Source organism: Bubalus kerabau, chromosome 2 (assembly GCF_029407905.1).
Source record: "Bubalus kerabau isolate K-KA32 ecotype Philippines breed swamp buffalo chromosome 2, PCC_UOA_SB_1v2, whole genome shotgun sequence".
Classification (NCBI taxonomy): Eukaryota; Metazoa; Chordata; class Mammalia; order Artiodactyla; family Bovidae; genus Bubalus; species Bubalus kerabau.
Window position 1 is genome coordinate 111048408 of NC_073625.1, and position 13458 is coordinate 111061865.

Here is a 13458-nt window from a genome sequence, read left to right on the forward strand (position 1 = left end):
TGTGATTTACCAAATGTCTACTTATCCAATTTAATCTTTCTTTGTTCATAAAATGGTTACTATAGTCAAGTTGATCTTCCTAAGAATATAGAAATATTTCCTTTTCATCCATACCTCCTTATCTTAAGGGATAGTCCCCTAAGCTACAACAATTCCTAACTTTAGCAGCACCTAAGCAAACCCAAGGGCTTCCCAGGTGTAAAGAATCCACCTGTTAATGCAGGAGACACAAGAGACATGGATTTGATCCCTGGGTTGGGAAGATCCCATAGAGCAGCAAATGGTAACCCACTCCAGTATCCTCGCCTGGAAAATTCCATGGACAGAGGAACCTGGTGGGCTCCAGTCCATGGGGTTACAGAGAGTCCGACATGACTAAGCGACTGAGCATACATGCATGCAAGCAAATCTAAACTGTCTTTCAACAGTACCCACCCTCATCTACTAGTCCTTCTATCGCCTTTAAAGGAGGCTCCTTTTCCCCTCCACCACCCACATTGAAGATCCTCCCTATGATACTTATAGTACGTGAAACACCTTGGAACACCAACAGCACATAATCAGGTATAAGGTTATTATTTAATACTTGCTTCAACTGACTCAGATATATATCACCCTTAAGTGTTTCAAAGATAGAGACTTAATATTTTAGGTTTTTGTTTTTTTTTTTTTTGTATCCTTTATGGTGCCTAGCACAGCACTGATACACAGGAGGTAAGTGTTTTAAAGAACAAATGATAAGTCACAAATTTTTGCCTTCTTTTTTAATTCACCCTCACCCTATCCTCTGCTCCCCACAAGTGATCCATTCTTTCTTTTTTACCTTATTCTTCTCACGTATGGATTCAACACCTTAGTAGTTGAATTTTAATGTGCAATAGTTTCCAAAGAAATAGGGTAAAGCCAGTATAAACGGAAAAGTGAGGAGGTCTATTCACATAGCAAAATAGATGTTAGAGAAGAAGTGATTATTCTAGCACTAATGAAGATGGAGGTAGAAAATTCAGTAGGGAACATAGTGTATTTATGAGACAAGTGATAATGTACTAGTTGAGGTCAGTAGGCAGATGGGTTGAATAGTAATATTGAAATTGATTACCTGAACAGCAGACAAAACAGACAAATGACAAACTTAGGAACCAACAGAAGTCCCCAACATAGTTTCATGCTTTCTGGAATACATGAGCAAAAGAAGGCAGAAAGGCCAGAAAGGGTAGAGTGGATCAGCAAAACAATAACAACAAAATGTTTGACAGGGATTTTTGCTTTGTGCTAAGACCCTTTGAATGTATTTTTGGTAATGGGTGAAACTAGTTAAAACAGGTAAGTTTACCAAATGAAAATTCATCTTGTAGTCAAAGACTCAGGAAAAAACATTATAAAGTCATTTAAAAAAATTACAGTGCGTCTTTTGGTAGCTTTGAGCATAGCAAATAATACATGTAATAACTAATTCAGCTAGTCTGATTCCTTTGATGGCTGAAATGACCTCAATTTTTTGCTTACTCTGTTAGCTAGTTAGAAACACTAGTATTCACTCATTTCACAGCATGTGGACTGTATTCTAAGAAATCAAGTATGTAAGGATTGATTTTTGTGGATAATGCTTTCTGGGATACTTAAATCAATGATCTAAGGTCCCCACATATCCTACAGACAATTAACTATTAATCATGTATACCCAAGTCTCAGCAACAAACATTTTGAGGTAACATATTCATTTTATCATCAACAAAAGAGAAATAAGACGCTGCTATGGTACATATACGGTATGACTTGGAAAGTACTACAGGAGTTATATGGTGGGAATAATCACGTAAGAGCTTGGATAATTAGATGTTTCGTGGGAGAAGGAGATCTGAAGTCTTGACAAAGGTCAAGACTTAGTAAGCAGAGAGAAAGAACACTCTAAGTGTTCACTAGTAAGAGGTAGAAATGAATGTGGCTTTTCCGGGGAACAATCAGGAGAACAGTTTGATCGATCAAGAAATTCAGCATGACTGCATGATCCCTTCAAAGCGAGCAGGACAACACTCTCATATGTAGCTAAGTTATTAAACAGTACTCAGTCAATCGAAAGAAACCAAGGCCCTTGGGATTCTAATCTACTTCCTCTACTAACTAGATATATCATTTATGAATTTCATTACTCTGAAAGAATATATAGACATCTGTGTTACCTAACTCAGAGGTCCCCAACCTCCAAGATGTAATGGCCTGATGATCTGAGGTGGAGCTGATGTAATAATAGAAATAAATTGCACAGTAAATGTAATGCGTCTGAATCATCCTGAAACCATCCCACCCCTGGTCCATGGTCTTCTCCAAAACCGGTCCCAGGTGCCGAAATGGCTGGGTACTGCTGATCTAACTGACCTCACGGGATTATTTAATACAGGAATAATACAGGGGAATATCTGCTTTAACTTTAACAAAAAGTTAGCACAATCAGATACTCAAAATAGGGAAAAAATAAATACAACCATTACAATGTTAACTTTATTAGAAATCCTTAATCTATCCTGGTGGCTCAGAGGTTAAAGCGTCTGCCTCCAATGCAGGAGACCTGGGTTCAATCCCTGGGTCGGGAAGATCCCCTGGAGAAGGAAATGGCAACCCACTCCAGTATTCTTGCCTGGAGAATCCCATGGACGGAGAAGCCTGGTAGGCTACAGCCCACGGGGTCGCAAAGAGTCGGACACGACTGAGCGACTTCACTTTCACTTTTCAATTTATCCTAACCGAACACTAAACTTTTAAATTCATTGCCTAATTACATGCATTTAAGGGTGAGGGAGCTGGAGAACTTGGGAAAGATTAGGTTTAACTGACTAAATGCCTCAGGAAAGGTTAAGAGCAGGACAAAGAACTAAATCTCTCATTTTTCTGGAAAGAGAAGCAGAAGAGTGACTGGATAATCATCCGAACTGGGACAGTGAAGAGTGTGAAGAACATGCCATTAATAATCATACTGGGCAAACATAAATTGGGACATATAAGCACTCTTCTCATTATATGTATGGTATATAAAATTATTCCTATAGGCAATGAGGAATCAGAAAATTTCAAACAGGAGAGACAATATCACATGTGCTTTAAGGAAGATGACTTTGACAGCAGTGAGGATGTGAAAGATATGAAGGAGGGAAATCAGGAGGTAGGAGGTTGTTTCAGCAATTCTATGATATGATGTTGGGCTAAAGTCAGGGCAGTGGAGACAGAGACGACAAATCCTCTATATGCATATTTGTTTTCAAAAGAACCTGAAGAAAAGACACAACAGCTAACTGCTTTCCTACAAAAGCAAAAAACAACATGAGGCACAAAGAATGGGAGCAATGCTTATACTAGATCCTTACTTCATACCTAAATAGACTGTCATTTACCCAAAACTCCATGTACCAAATGCAGAATTTCAGCTTCTTCTCTTCTTCCAACCAATCTCCACCTCTATTTAATTCTCAATTTGCTTTTGCTATCATTTCCTTTTGTGTCCCATCTGGCTTTTATTCTTTTAACTGTATAGCATACACCAAAAAGCAAGTATTTATCTTCCCCACCATGACTCTCAATACTGGTCCCCTTTTCAAAACATTAGTATATATATATTTCCTTTCCAACTTAAGCCACAAATGCTTATTCAATGAATTAGGTTGTTCTGGCTATTAGGTAATAGTCAAGGGCGTCTTACTGGATTTCTGAATTCTCCAGAATTCAGAATTCTCCCTACAATATATCACACTAGGATTATTTCATTGTTTTGTTCTTCTGTTTGCTATCTTTCTTATACATCTGAATACCCTCACTCAATGCTTCCAAGGAAGACATTTTCTCCCTTCAACTTTTTGTCTGCCTACTTTTTTTGAGAACAAGGGCTCCCAGTTCTGGGGATATAGCTGTACTACACTATAACATGGTAAAAAAAAAAAAAAGGGTTTCAGCAAATGGAGCTAAAGTAGGTTTTAACAGAAGACTTCGATAAAGGCAAAGCAGATTTTGTTTCCAGACTCCTGTTTACCCGCCTTCCAAAGGCAAAAAGCTTTTTCCTTTAGAGAATAACATTATGTACATTTAAAAAAAAAAACAAAAAACAACTCCACTGGCTGCCTAGCATAAAAGAGTATTCTCAAGCTGACACTCACTATCACAAAGGAGGGGAGACTTTCCTCTAGAAATTTAAAATTTTGTATTCTTATTTTGACAATCATCTATTCTTAATAAATCAATGTAAATATATTCTGGATCATCTGGAAGACAGAGTACTGCCATGGAATTTCCATGTCTGAATTTGGTTTTGTGTTTACAGCCACAGTAACAGCAACCAATGGTGTGCACTAATGAGAAATTAATGTAAGTGTCCTATTATATAATAAATGCATTTGTACCAAGTGAGAACCAAATTATGGCACATATATGAGTGAAGAATTCACAAGAGTTTGAAGACACAAAATAGGTGGGAGAATTGAATTATTATTCTATATATGGTATAAGAATGGAAGCCTAAATAAAACAAAAGGGCTTTGTGTATATTATTACACTGGAAAAGCATTAGTGTAAGATATAGAAACATCTGGAATTCACAAGGGTAAATGATGTAAAGCATGCAAATTCACCATTAATCTTCTATTGCTTGCATGGTAATTATAATGAATCATTCCTCACATTCCATCCTGGCTAACACTTGAAGAGATATAATCAAGGGGGAAAAGTACAGAATATGACACACACTAATACTGGTGGCAGTCTTGATTTTAAAAAAAAACGAGGACAAGGATTACTAAATAAGATCTCATGACCTCATTTCAGCATTGAATTGCTTAGAAACTCTACACAGGATGAATACTTAAAACAGATTCGACCAAAAAGAATTTTACTTTTCTTTCTACCTTAAAATAACATGCTTATTAAAAAAAAAAAAATGGAAATGCAGAACAAAGAAAATAAAATCACCTATACTCTTTTTATTCAAACTACCATTAGCATTTTGGAATACTTCCCTGTATTAATTCAATACACAGAATTCTCTTTGCTTCTTGTTCTTCTTTAACATGGCTGAAATCATAGTATACTACAAATCACTTATTACACTGTAACTTGGAATAACTTTGTGGATTCAAACTGCAGCTCGGATTCTAAATCCAAATAGGGCACCTACGATTCTCTGAGTTTAGAACCAGTGAAAGAACCTAAATATCTTCTGACTCAGATTCAAAATAAACTTTAAATACCAAGACCAAAGGATGACTTATCTCAGAACATTTAGTGTTTACTGTAAACTTAAAAAGAGGGTGAGGGAGAGAGCAATGTCTTGGTCAGTGAAAGCTACAACTTATAATTCTGGCAGTAAAATTATTACTGAGGTCTTTGTTTCTAATTATTTGGAAACAAGAGGATTTTCTGAAGTGAAGAGACGTGAAGATATTTGATAACTTGAAGTAAAGAAACCTGAATAACACAACTTAGCAAGAGACCTACTTTGAATCTGGAAATGTAAATTATTTCACCTAAATTACTTTACCTCTTATTATAAAAGATATATAACCAATTAAATGAACTTGTCAATGTTCAAAACAAACTGTTCTATGTATATTTTTAAATATAAAAGATCTCTGATTGAAATATGTATTAAAAAGTTGAATATTTCCAACCCACAAAATATATAATGAAATATAAGAATAAACTGGGAAGAGGGATATATAGATGGCACAGAACTAGAAGGTTAAAAAACTTGGTATTAAACACACACACACATACACAGAGAAGAAGCTTCATCCTGACTTTGTCAGTCACATATGGAAACATGGATAAGTCATTTGGCATGTTTAGCTAGAGTTTCAGAATCTATAAAACAAGAGAGTCACTCTAGCTATAAACCTTATTGATATTTTTCTTACCCTCTGCATACAATCTCACAAATCAGACATGAAAATAACTTTTTAATAAAATCTCTCTACAATCATTTCAATTAACTATCAAAACAAAAAATAAAGTCTTCTCATAAGTTAGTACTTATGCTCTTAGAATTGGCTCCAACTAAAAGTTGAAGTTAGGCTTTTCCAATGGCTAGGGACATCCTGTGGGTATATCAACTGCTTTCAATGTATACTATTCATGAGACCAAATCTTCATTTTACTCTTGCTCCCAAAACACCAACAAGAAAGAAAACAAGAGAAGAACACAAAATATAATCTATTACTAGTAGTTTAAAAAGAATAAAAATATATATGATACTGAATGCTATATGATATTGAATGCATGTAAGTACCCCAACTATGTAAAGAAATTACTTCTGAATTTTAAAGAGTAAAAATTTATATATAAGATCCTGCACTTAACGAAATTCTTTATTTGAATACTACGCATATGTACTGTCCTCATCCTACAAATAAAAACCCAGATTGGAAACTTTCTACAGGAAATCAATGGGAATGAAGCTATATACAATCAATGAAACACTGATGTATAATTATCCAATTATTTTTACATGCAGAAGTCCTGTTGTACTTTGTATTCCGACAGCCACCTAGTCTCAAAATAGTTTAGTTCAAGAACAATGAGAAATCCAACTTCTAATTAACTACTGGTTAATGTATTTTTTAAAAAACTCTTTTTGACTCACCTTAGTCCAAGGATGTGCCTTAATTTGAGGGAATTTGAATTCCGTGTAGTTTGGGTTCATTTCTCGAATTTGCTCCCTTGTTGGTGTCCCCAGGACCTAGATAAAGAAAGAAAGTTATTGCCCTAATTTTCTATATACTTATAAATATAGTCTTTATGTTTTAATGTACTGGTTTCACTGAAAAATTGAATTCCAAAGTTATAAAATATGTAACTCATTAAATAGAGCAGACCTTATAAAAGACTTCAATTTCTGACTAGAGAACCCAAGCTATAGGTAGTATACAGACTTTATGGTAATAGTCATCAAGTTTGTATAAGAAAGGTCACTCAAAAATATTCAACTAAAAATCAGGCATCTTCGTTCTGTCTAGAAAAACAATCTGTTGTGATGACATCTGAAGTGAGAGTATCTTTTATTCATTTATTCATCAGTAAAGTAAGTCAAAGGTTTTATTATCAAAAAACTAATTAGGAGAACCTTAGTCAAACATGGTCATCAATAATTCCATTCAATCACTGAATATTAAGTGAATATCCCTGTGTACTAGGAACTATATGAAGAATACTAAGAACAAGTGAGATTCTAACTATGAGCAACTTACATATTTGTGTGGAGAAAAGTATAACTATAATACCAAGATGAAAATATACTGAGCACTTCATTACCTCCAGAGCTGTATTAGGCACCAAAAGAAGGAAAGTATATGGACTTGACTGCATCAGACAGATGATGGGAAGAGACATTAAGTATTAAAATGAGTACGCTGAAGAAAAACAACACTTATTACGTATCTTTGTAACTCTAGTGCCCAATATAAAACAAGTTTGTTGAAATAAAATGTTAATCCATTTAATTCAAGGACAGTTGCACAGAGGAGCAGAATGTGAAGTACTTGATCAGTGGTGAACAAACAGGGCAAACTAAGAATTTCAGGTGCTTGTTGTTACTGTTTCTAATTCTCTAGACTTCATTAAAACTTTCAGAACTTAGGCAAATTTTTTAAAGTTTTATTCTTCAAAAGACACTCATATGAAAACAAAACATAAGCTAGACTGAGTAGGTACTGTATAATTTAATTCATATAGAATTCTAGAACATCTTCTGCCTATAGTGACAGAAAGAAGATTCACGGTTGTGAGGAGCTAGAACAAAGTATTACAAAGAGGTACTAGGAAATTATTAGGGGTAATAAATATAATACAACTTCCTTTCCTTCCTGTAGTAGAATTCCAGCTTTACAGAGAAGCAAAGAGTGTTGAAAAGGAAAATATCTGGTCTTTGTAGCTATCAGATTTTTGTAAGTTAGGAGCTATCTATATTTAAAATATGAAAAGTAAAAGTTTTAATTTTAAATAATAAAGCAAGCCCTTATTTTCTAAATTGGACTCTTGATGAAGGGTGTATGTGTGTACATGTATGGGTAAAAGGGGAAAGAGTGAAAAAGAAGGGAGAGTGAACTTATTGATAATTCTGCCTTCCAAATGCAACTCCACTGGACTTTTTAAAATGCTAAATAAAAACAACAGCAATGTTAAAAAATGAGTATTTAAAATGCATACTTTCAGTGATGCTACAATCCACTAATTTCATTTTAAGACATATACTCTAATCTAGAGAAACTCTTTATAATATATATTAGTCTGTAATAGGGGCTTCCCTGATGGCTCAAGCAGTAAAGAATCTGCCTGCAATGGAGGAGACACAGGAAACGCGGGTTTGATTCCTAGGTCGGGAAGATTCCCTGGAGGAGGGCATGGCAACCCACTCTAGTATTCTTCCCAGGAAAACACCATGGATAGAGGAGCCCTGTGGCTAAGGTCCACGGGGTCACAAAGCATAGGACACAACTGAAGCGACTGAGTATACACACAGTCTGTAATAATACAACACTGCAGGCAAAAGCAAAAATCCAAAAGTAGAATTAATAAAGTGTGGCACAGTCATATAATGATATACTAACTAGCAATGAAAATAAATGAACTAGAACAACATATACCTTATTGGATGAATTTCACACAGTGGTGAATTTTCACTCAATAATGGCTTTATGTAAAGTTTAAAAACTGGAAACACTAAACTATGTTTTAATTTACGTGAAAGTGAAGTCGCTCAGCCATGTCTGACTCTTTGTGACTCCATGAATTCCATACAGTCCATGGAATTCTCCAGGCCAGAACACTGGAGAAGGTAGCCGTTCCCCTCTCCAGGGGATCTTCCCAACCCAGGGATCAGACCCAGATCTCCCACACTGCAGGCAGATTCTTTAACCAGCTGAGCCACTAGGGAAGCCCAAGAATACTGCAGTGGGTAGCCTATCCCTTATCCAGGAGATCTTCCTGACCCAGGAATTGAACTGGGGTCTCCTGCATTGCAGGTGGATTCTTTACCAGCTGAGTTACCAGGGAATCCTTTAGTTTACATAGTTAAACTAAATCAAAAGCATGGGAATATACACTAGAAAAATCAAGTATAGATTATTTAGCTTACTAGAAATAATGGAGGAGGAGGGACTGTGACTGGGGTGGGCATTAAGTAGTTCTCTAATTCTAATTCTTAATCTGAGTGGTACTTACATGGATAGTCACTTTATTATTATGCTTTAAACTTAATACATTTATATATATTTTTGTATTATGATATATTTAACAATAAATAATAATGACACTTAAGAAATGCCCACTCTCAAATCAGTGAGTATTTTTTGTGCCATCTCCCCTTATTTATTCAGCACTTTGTTAGCACAAGGCATAGTCCTAACTCCCTACAAGCTGGTAAAAATGCCAAAAGAAATGAGGGGATGTATATAGACCATCAGTAAATCCATCTTTTTACTGTATGAACATAGATCATATGAATTTATAGGCTATTTGGCTGACTTTTCCATATTGCATAATGGAAAATGTATAATACTGTATAATGAAAAAGGCAGGATGCTCCTTGAAGTGAAAGTTTAAATTCGTATATGCTTTTTATTATAACCTAAGAATATTCCTGGTGGAAGTAAATCTATGAAATAAACAACAAACAGCTGAGAAACACATGACATGCATACAAGGTTTGCTTAAATAAACATATGTTATAATAATTTATTTTATGTGAAAGCAAGAAAGTATACTATATGTGTGCATATGTGAAGTCACTCCCATATTCTCCCTAAACTGTCTCACAGCCACTTAGATCTAAACATTTATCCCAAATTTTATATGTGAAAAATTTCACATATGAGAAAAGCATCTTTTTTAAAAGAGTGAAAATATCCTCCTTTTATTCTAATATTTTTCAATACTACGTTTGTTTCATCACATTTCCACTCCTCCATGCATATATCAATATACCTTATTTTCTGATGCATCTGAATATCAGTTGCAGACATTTAATTATGTTAGCATACATATAATTAACTAAGGTTCAATATTTCTGATCTTTTCATCTAAGCATTTTTTACATACCTAGAATTCTCACTCAATATATACTAGTGCATGGATGTGGAAAAAAATCTTTTATCACAATGGGAGATTATCTGCTTTGATGAATAATTACGATACAAAAAAGATTCTTAATTATACTTCTGATTGGTGGTCAGAGTTTGTGTTCTTTATCTTTAAAATGTGGATATTTGTGACTTTTAAGAAACTTAATTACTATTAATATCTAGTAAATGGAATCACTGATATATTCACTATCAATTACTTAAAAGCAATTAACCAAATAAACTAGCATATCACCACAAAGTGGCAAAGGGTATCTTATTAGTGTTATAGCCACATGACGAATCACTAGAGCTATTAGATGGACGAAGTGAAATTCCAATGTAGCTGTCTGTTTTATGTTTAATTTCTCTTGTCAAATATACAACTATTATAATAATTTTTCTATTCTTTTTCTTGTCACCTTAAAATCTTGAAAAGCACATTCTCCCCAGACTAGCTAATAGAGATGGGGAGATGGGAGATCCAGGGATTAGCCAACTTTTTTTAAGGGCCAGAAAGTAAATACCTTAGGCTTTCTGGGCCAGAGAGCCTCTGTTACTAGTCACTTCCACTATTGTAGCACATGTGATTGTTTCACATGTAGAATTTTGATTGGAATGTTTAATGGCAGGAAATCCTATGGATGTGCACATTGTAAGTAATTTTATTGCCTAAAATTTTTAATCTCAAGGCCTAAGTTGTAGAACATCCTTATTATAGAATTGCTTTGTGTATAAATGTTGTGTTAACCAAAAGCCTTACATAATAAAGTATAATTCTGTATAACTTGGCATCAGTAGCTCAATAAATCTAGAATATCATGTAAAGTTTGCATTATTTTAAAAAAAGACATCTCTTTTTAGTAACTGCTAAGTAACTGATATTAGAATTACTCTCTAGAGTAAAACAATTAGAAAACTGACTGACGAAATAGTCTTTAAAGGAGAAGGTAAATACGATTCAAAAAGAAGGGAGTAGGGAACTGGTCAACAGATAGAGGTACAAAAATGACAAAGGGCAGAATTGACAAATGAGGGCATAAAACAGCTTTATAATGAGGAGACAAACAGAGGATTAAAAAAGAAATACAGTAATTGCACAGCTGAAAAGTATGATATGTGAAGTTAAAATTTTTCTGGAGGTCTAACAACAGATGAGACACCACAGAAGACAATCAGTGAACTTAAAAAACAAAACAAAACAGCAGAAACTATCAAAGCTGAAGCATGGAGGTACAACAAGCTAGAAACACATAGGTACATGTGATTGGAGTCTAAGAAGGGGCTTGACGGAACAGATGTCGAAAAAATATTTGAAGAAATAGTGGCCAACATTTTCCCAAATTTGATGAAAATGCCATGAAACCCAAACAGTATAAAAGCCACTGATAAAGGGAAAGTTTTTACCAAAGCAAAGAGACACATTTTATACAGTCGACAATAATAACAGCCAACTTATCAGAAACAACGCAAGCCAGAAGAAAATAGAGACCTCTCTCAAAAAAAAAAAAAAAAAAAAGAAATGAGAAACTGGAAACCAAGAAATTCCATATCCAGTAAAAATATCCTTCAAAAGAATGACGGGAACAGAACCAAGATGTCTTGATTTCCAGTTCTCTCCATCAATCAAACCACATAATAAAACTCAGGGCTACTTCTCTCCTTGAAACAGTGAAAAAAATAAAATAAACAAGACATTGCTAAGCAAACAAAAGCTAAGAGAGTTTGTCTCCAGATTTTCACTACAAGAAAATACTTTAGGATGAAAGAGAATGAATGGTCATTCCTATCTACACTAAGGAATAAAGACCCTCCAAAATTATAAATATGGACTACATGTATGAATTTCCCTTTTGCTTTTATTTTTTTAAGTTGGTCACTACTGTATTCATTTATTTTTTGATTTATTTATTTTTAATTGAAGGATAATTGCTTTACAGTATCGCAATAGTTTCTACCAAACATCATCATGAATCTCCCCTTTGCTTTTAAACTGGTTTAGAAGAAAACAGTGTTTAAAGCAAAATAAAGTATTATAGAAGTAAAATGTATGGCAAGAGCACAATGGACAGGAAGGGGAAATGGAAATATGCTATTGTAAGGTTCTTACTTTATATGCAAAGTGGTATATTATTATCTGTAGACTGTGATAGAGTAGGATGCCTATGTTCAATCTTAGAACAAATTTAAAAAAATGTAACATGGCAATCAATATAGCTTAAAAAGCCAACAGGGAAAATGAAAAACACTCATTATAAGCCACAAGAGAGCAGTAAAAAAGGGAGAGGAAGAAACAAACAACAAAAAGAAAACAATTACCAAGGTGGAATATTTAAACCCAACCATATTAATAATTACATTGAATGTAAATGGTCCAAACACTCCAATTAAAGGTAAAAATTATCAGACTCAACGCAGTATCAGAAAATTGTAGACTTCAGTACAAGGAAATTAAACAAAAATAAAGAGGGACATTTCCTAACGATAAAAGCAAGTTTTAAGACTAAATTTAAAATTATTATAAATACTGTATGTTGATGAAAATGTAAAACACTGAAACTCTCATACACTGCTGGTGGAAGTGCAGACAGTGAAACTGCTCTGGAAAACAGTTTGATGATTTCTTACAAAGTTTACACACATTTATCATATGACAGCAATTTCAGTCCTGTTCTTTATTGAAGAGAAATGTAAACACAGGTTTGTTTAAACAAAAAGATAAGCTTTACTCATAAACAGCCAAAACAAAAACAAGTCAAACGCTAATCCACAGATAAATGGATAAACAACTCTTAGAATAGGTAATACAAAGATGGATAAATCACAAAAACATGATGTTGAACTAAAAAAAACAGATACAAAACACACACACACAACATGATTCCATTCATATGAAATTCTAGAATAGGAAAAACTAATCTGCAGTGACAGAAAGCCGACTAATGGTAACCTGAAACAAAAGATGGGAGACTGCAAAGGTACACGAACAGGGTGATCAACTGTCCCAGCTTACCTGGGACTACCCTGGCAGATCCCTCAGTCTTGGGCAATCTGAGACATTTGGTTACCCTAGGCTGTACACACGAACATGTTTGGGGATGACGGAAATGTTCTACATCTTGACCAGGATAGTAGATATGTTTGTCAAAACTCATTAAACTGTACACTTAAAATTGTTATATTTTATTGTATGTAAACTACACCACTATGAAATTAATTTAAAAAGTAAAAAACAGACCATTATGTAATTTGTGATGCCATTACTATACTAAATACAACCATGTTTATCTTTCTTCTGTTGCTATTTTAAGGCTAGCATTAAAAGTATCAGAGTCTGCCAAACCTTAAAATGAGAATTATTTTATA

At 34.3% G+C, this 13458-nt stretch overlaps 1 protein-coding gene across 5 annotated transcripts in view; it reads right to left on the reverse strand.

Annotated features, from left to right (window-relative positions):
- The window catches only part of GSK3B (glycogen synthase kinase 3 beta), a 216375-nt gene that overhangs the window by 39261 nt on the left and 163656 nt on the right, over window positions 1-13458 (reverse strand). For all 5 annotated transcript variants that reach the window (XR_008710389.1, XM_055568297.1, XM_055568296.1 and 2 more), the window contains exon 8: window positions 6621-6716. Coding sequence is in view for 4 of the 5 variants with exons in the window: in XM_055568297.1 (XP_055424272.1) it covers window positions 6621-6716 (96 nt within the window). In the remaining variant the exon portion in view is untranslated. The remainder of the gene's footprint in view (window positions 1-6620; window positions 6717-13458) is intronic.